Source organism: Sorex fumeus, unplaced genomic scaffold, assembly GCF_029834395.1.
Source record: "Sorex fumeus unplaced genomic scaffold, SorFum_2.1 ptg000024l, whole genome shotgun sequence".
Taxonomy (NCBI): domain Eukaryota; kingdom Metazoa; phylum Chordata; class Mammalia; order Eulipotyphla; family Soricidae; genus Sorex; species Sorex fumeus.
In genome coordinates, this window is record NW_026606081.1 from 50,612,051 (window position 1) to 50,618,050 (window position 6,000).

Sequence of the window (6,000 nt, forward strand, 5' to 3'; positions counted from 1 at the left end):
TTGTGCTTTCATTTATATGGTTATTTGTTCAATAATATTTGAGTGTGTGCGGAATGCTAGGTAATGCTTTAAAAATCCCCAGGGGTGGGGGTGGGGAATGTGGTCAAAAGAACTTTAATAAAGAAGAGTGTCTCTCTTTAAACTAGTCTGATACAAATGATCTCAATTTCATCGCATGCTTTCACAGGCAAAAAACTCTCAGATCTGGAACGAGTAACCTCCCTGAAAGTCTATAATTGGTTTGCTAACAGACGGAAGGAGATCAAGAGAAGAGCCAATATCGGTAATGTACCCAGAGGCTGCTGCCTGTCTGAGTTGGCGGGGCACACTGGAGGGGGCTTCACTTCAGAACTGCAGATCTGAATGATGCTGACTCTCACCCTGGCAGGAACCGCCCTCGTGCTTTCCTTCATGGTCATTTTAAGAACCCAGAGTTAGTGTTAGGCTGTTTATAATGCAGTAATGCTTATACCTGAAGCTCTTTGTTTTCCTGCTTTAGAATGTCCAATTAGATGTGACTCCTACCTCCTCGTGGGGGTCTCCCGAGGGGGATTTGGTGCTCTGGGTTGTATTATTACTGGACTGTGACTGAGATGGTATCAAACATCCGATTAATAGAACTGGAATGAAATGGTCTTTCAATCAGTTAGAAATGAGCAAACAAGGAAAAACGTTTTACTTTGAAAAAGCATTTTAAGAAATGTGAACTGATGAGATTGAAGTGGGGGGCTAGTTTTAAGCTTCTGACATTGTATTTTATTCATAAATCATATTTGTAGTTCATTGGAATTTTCAGTTCTTCATAGAGCCCTGAGCCCAGAGGACGGGTTAATTACTTGCTAAGTGTTCGTGAACCCATCACCCACTCCACAGTGGCTTGTGGCTGGACAGGCTTGAGGTGGACAGTGTTATTTCCCCAGCTTTGTATACTTGAAGCCCACCATCAGCATTTAAAAGAAAGCGAATGCATCGGTGGTAGTTGGGGTGGGTAGTGCAGTGGTCAGGGTATCACCCCTGGGTTTGTCCCCCGCCAAGCATCGCCCAGTTCTGCCCTGAAGGCCCTGAAGCACAGCAGTGCTTCATGCCGAGCAGATCCTACATGAATTCCCAGACTCGCTGGTGGGCCCCCCCCAGCACCCCTTGGGAGACCCTGAGAAGGAAAATGTGGAGGAGTCCCAAGTTCCAGTTTCATTATACCCAGTTTTCTCAGCACCAATGTGAGTGTTTGTTTGGGCTGTGTGATGTGTGACAAGTGATTTAGGGGTTACCTGTGTGGCACTCGCCGTGACAGTGTGATGGGTGACTTAGGGGTTATCCGTGTGACAGTCACCCTACAGTGTGATGGGTGACTTAGGGATTGTCAGTGTGACAGTCATCCTCCAATGTGATAGGTGATTCAGGGATTTTCCATGTGACAGTCACCATCGTAGTGTAACAGGTGATTTAGGGATTTTTGGTGTGAGTCGCCATATAGTGTGTGTGACAGATGATTTAGGGATTATCTGTGTGACATTCGCCATATAGCGTGATGGGTGATTTAGGGATTGTCAGTGTGACAGGCTGCCATGACAGTGTGACAGGTGATTTAGGAATTCTTGGTGACAGTTGCCCTACAGTTTGACAGGTGATTCAGAGATTGTCAGTATGACAGGCTGCCATAACAACGTGATGTTGATTCAGGGATTGTTGGTGATAGTCTCCGTACAGTGTGATGGATGATTTAGGGATTGTCAGTATAGCAGACTGCCGTAACAGTGTGACATATGATTAGGGATTGTCGGTGACAGTCGCCCTCCAGTGTGACGGGTGATTTAGGGACCCATGTGCTTTTTCGAAGAAGCAGCAATCCTGGAGAGCCATGGCATAGACGTGCAGAGTCCAGGCGGCCACTCAAACAGCGACGATGTGGACGGCAATGACTACTCGGAGCAGGTGAGCGGCCGGGCGGCACCTGGGGACAGTGGGGGGAACCCTGCGAGAGGCCGGTTCTGCGCCCCGTGTCGTGGGATGGGGGAGGGAGCTGGTCTGATGTCCCCATGCTCTGCTCCTGTGGCGAGGAAGACGGTCGCGGGATGTGAGAGGCATGTGGTAAGGCCAGGCGGCTGTTACTCACCCGCGCGGATTTGTTGTCATACAACAGGACACTTGGCAAGTACGCAATGGGGAGGAGGAGGAGGGAAGAAATTCAGAGGGAGGCAGAGAAGCAGAGAAGGTAGAAGAAGAGAGAAGGATCTGACCCAAACAAGCAAGTTACATCATTCACCACACACACACACACACATACACACACACAAACCCCCGCCCACAGCCCACGGAGAAGTTCCAGGGGCTGCCTATGGGCATGGCCCTGTCTCCACAGCCCATCACTATAGCGCCTGGAGGCCACCCCCCGCCACGGGCACACAGCCTCTCCTCAGTGCATGTCTTCTCACTCTCTGGGACTCACTCTTCACTGCTTGGGGGGACGAGACATTCAGCTGTAGCCACTGGATGGAGTAACTCCACAGCCGAGAAAGTGGGGCTGCCCCGTGGCCGCTGCGGACCCCATTCTCATCCCCCGCAACGCCAGCCATTGCTCTAGTGCACTGTGGCCGTCCTACTGCCGGGCCCAGTGGCATTTCTCTGGCCCCTGTGCTGACCCCGGAGACGGCTCACCCGATGGGGCGGGGCAGTGCTGCCCACTGAGAAGGCAGCCTGCAGGCTGCAAGCCAGCTCTTTGTTTGACCCACTGAGCCCTTCTCGGGATCTTTCTGATTGGAAACATTCCTGGTTTTTCTCCCTCTTTGGGGATGGGGGTAGGGTGCCACCTGGCAGTGGTCCTTGGGGAGCTGCACGGTGCCAGGGAGCAAACCCAGGGCTCCTCCACTCCCAGGCAGGGTCCGTGAGAAGCTGCGAACCTTCCGCCTGTGGTTCAGTCACTCCTGGGAGGGAGCATTTCCCACTTTTTCCCCAGATGCCTTCAGAGCAACACATTTCCTGCTTTTTTCACTTTGGAAGGGACTCACTCGCCTCTGCCAAAGCATTTTGGTGTGGCGTTGCCCTGAGGCTGAGACACTTAGCTGTTTGTGATGCCCTCTCGGAGCCTGCTGAGCCTGGCAGTACCAGGCCCTTCGCAGCTTTATCGTCGAGCCCCCTGAGCTGTGCCCGGGGCACCCACGCAGAGCTGGGCAGGCCTGTGCACTTTGGGAACTGTTTCTGCCAGTTCCGTTTCCCTCCTGTTTGGAACAGAGTTCTTTTTCTGACTCTTCAGCATCACATTCTGGTGTGTGTAGTTTTGTCTTGTTTTCTTTATTTTTGTTTTGAGGTTGCCCTTGAGACATCTGCTTGTAAGTGTGGATTCAGAAAATTTTTTTGAGTGCCAAACCTAGAAAGACCCAGGTTAATCGTCCTTGTCAGCTCTCTTTCAAATAGAAGGGTTAAAATTCTCAATGAAAAAAAAACAAAAACAAAAAAACCAACCATTTTAGGGGCCAGTGAGATACCCAGGATTAAGGCCCTTTCCTTGCACAGGGATCACCCTGGTTTGCTCCCTGGCACCACAGGTGCTCCCTGAGCACCTTTGGGAATGATTCCCGAGCTCAGAGCCAGGAGGCAGAGCCAGCAATACTGGTGTAGCGCAATCTCTCCCTCACACCCCAATTTTTTTTTTAATAAAACTGTTTCGATGCTTTTTGTTGAATCATAAAAATGTCAGTGGAAGTCTCTGGACTTATCTCCATTCAGTGTCTATTTAAATACATGTCCCCTCTCCCGTGTCGTGAGCCCGTGCCCACCGTTTGCCCCGTCTAATGCTCCGCCTCCTCGCGACCTCCCCGCATGCTTCTCTTTGAGCCGGAGCGAAACGTTTCACCAGTGCGCTAACGCCATGTGTTTCTGTCCCCGCGCATCTAGGACGACAGCACTAGCCATAGTGACCACCAAGACCCCATCTCATTAGCCGTGGAAATGGCAGCGGTCAACCACACGATCTTGGCCTTGGCCCGACAAGGAGCCAACGAAATCAAGACGGAGGCCCTGGACGACGACTGAGGAGGGGGCCGAGCCGGGGAGCCGCCTAGTGTAGACGTAGCACCTTAGCAGACTCCTCCGGTCCGTGGCGTGTGTTCTTCCAGTATAACTTGCAGTCCCTTGTATGTCAGTTAGCCGTTAGGGTCTTGTTCTGTGAAGATGGCATGGTGCCCTCAGCCTCTGCATATACTCAGTATTAACTCCCAGTACGTAATAGCCGACCGACCGACCCACCGACCCCCCTCGCCCGGCCCCCGAGGCTAGACAATGTTGCTGCTCTGTCTTAGCACCCCGAGAAAGTGCTTCCAGGTATTTAGGTCACCTCCGTCCTCAGATATTAGGCTCCGTGTACAACCTTGGGTACCCGTAGATTACTGTAACACTAGTCAGAACCTCTTTCCTCCCCCGTGACTGAAGGCTGCGAGCTGAGGTGTGGCCCGGGGTCAGCGGACACCCCCGGGGGCAGGAGCACTAGGAGCCCCGCGTGGGGAGAGTCAGCCGCGGCCGCCGTCTCCGTGCCTCTCCAGTCCCCGCGGCCCAAGCCCGTGCTCCGGGTGCTGCGCTCAGATGCCCACGAACGGACCCTGCCTCAGATCTCGGACGGCCGCCTCCTCTCCTGAGCTGTGTGACTGAGTAGATACAATACTGCCTTTTGTCGATGGGACCACGATGAAAAGAAAACAGAAGAGACAAAAGAAAGCCACAAAATCCATGAAACAAACAAAACCCAGCTTGAGAGCGTGAGGGAAATCAGAAGCTGAATGAGTGTTGGGTGTGAAGGCCAGTTCTCAGACGCCTGTCTGTGGCGCGCGTGCTGGCGCCCTGCGTGGGAGATGCTTTGCCTCCTGTCTCTGTCCCGCTCCCCTGCTACCAAAAGAGTCTGTCCAGGACAGAGCCGAGGTCCGGAGGAGTCAACTTGCAGGCTCTGGGTCCCTGGTGTGAAGACGGGCCTCACGCGAGCAGGAAGGGCGGTGGGTCTGCGAGCGGCCACGGGATGGGACTGTTTGGTGTTCTCTTTACTCTGTCCGTTAGGTCTGGAACGTTCTATCGCTACAGGCAATTTATTTAATAATTGGAAGCCATATTGATAATGGATGTGGTAATATTTGTAAAGTTTAATCTATACTTTAAGCGGCAGTAACTAACGGAATTTTTTTCCTTGATCACATATGTAGCACTTTTGTTACTTTTTAAAGATATTTATATTTGATAAATCTTTTTTTTTTTCATTTTGAGAACTCAAAATACCAAACAGTGAACTTGCGTTATAAAGTCACCCTGTGATCACCTTGTCATAGTAGCAAAATGACCGATCATCCGTACATCAGAGAAAACGCCATCCGCTGGCCTTGTGTGGCGGCGGGCCGGGCACTGGGCTCGCAGACGCGCTGTCCCCACGAGGGGTGACGGCCAGCTGCGGTCAGCTAATCACCTGGCTCCGTGTCTCCTCCCCCCGCGGCCCGGAGCCTGGTGTAAAGGGGACCACGGAGCTGGCCACGGGCTGGGCCTCCATCCAGAGTTCATTACCCGGACGCGGCTCCCGAGCTGGAAGGACGGTGCCATTCCTTACCTCTCCCCCTCCCCCATCCCAGACGTGAAATCATCAAGGAAGGGAGGCTTCATTTCGGGGCGTCTCCCCTTGAGAGCGAGCCCTGAGCCCTGAGCCCTGCGGGCGCTTCCTGCCGTGGTCGCGGGCTTCAGGGGCGTCCCGGCCTGTCCTGCCGCTGTGGAGGCCTCCCTTCTGTCCTGCTGTATTACTTGAACCAACAAATTCAAGAGGAGCATTTGTTATTCTCAGGAATGATCCCCTGCTCATTCCCTTTCTCAGTGTGTTTGACTTTTTATTTCAATTTTTATTTCAATTAGGAGATTGTGTTATCTCTCTTTCCTTTTATAATGCTCAGAAGAAATGTAACGTTGTATCTTTCCATTGCGGTGGAATTTTATCTGCTTATTCTCTGTGGAATCAAAAGGAGAAAGAGAAAAAAAAAC

General features: G+C 52.0%; 1 protein-coding gene across 7 annotated transcripts in view; it reads left to right on the plus strand.

Annotated features, from left to right (window-relative positions):
* The window catches only part of HMBOX1 (homeobox containing 1), a 150,096-nt gene extending 144,795 nt beyond the window's left edge, over nt 1–5,301 (plus strand). For 2 of the 7 annotated variants that reach the window (XM_056113994.1, XM_056113995.1), the window contains exons 8-11: nt 188–283; nt 1,838–1,932; nt 2,141–2,212; nt 3,892–5,301. In XM_056113994.1, coding sequence (XP_055969969.1) covers nt 188–283; nt 1,838–1,932; nt 2,141–2,212; nt 3,892–4,029 — 401 coding nt within the window. In that variant the 3' untranslated portion in view covers nt 4,030–5,301. The remainder of the gene's footprint in view (nt 1–187; nt 284–1,837; nt 1,933–2,140; nt 2,213–3,891) is intronic. The other 5 variants (XM_056113996.1, XM_056113997.1, XM_056113998.1 and 2 more) reach the window with 5 other exon arrangements.
* Nucleotides 5,302–6,000: the final 699 nt, after the last annotated feature.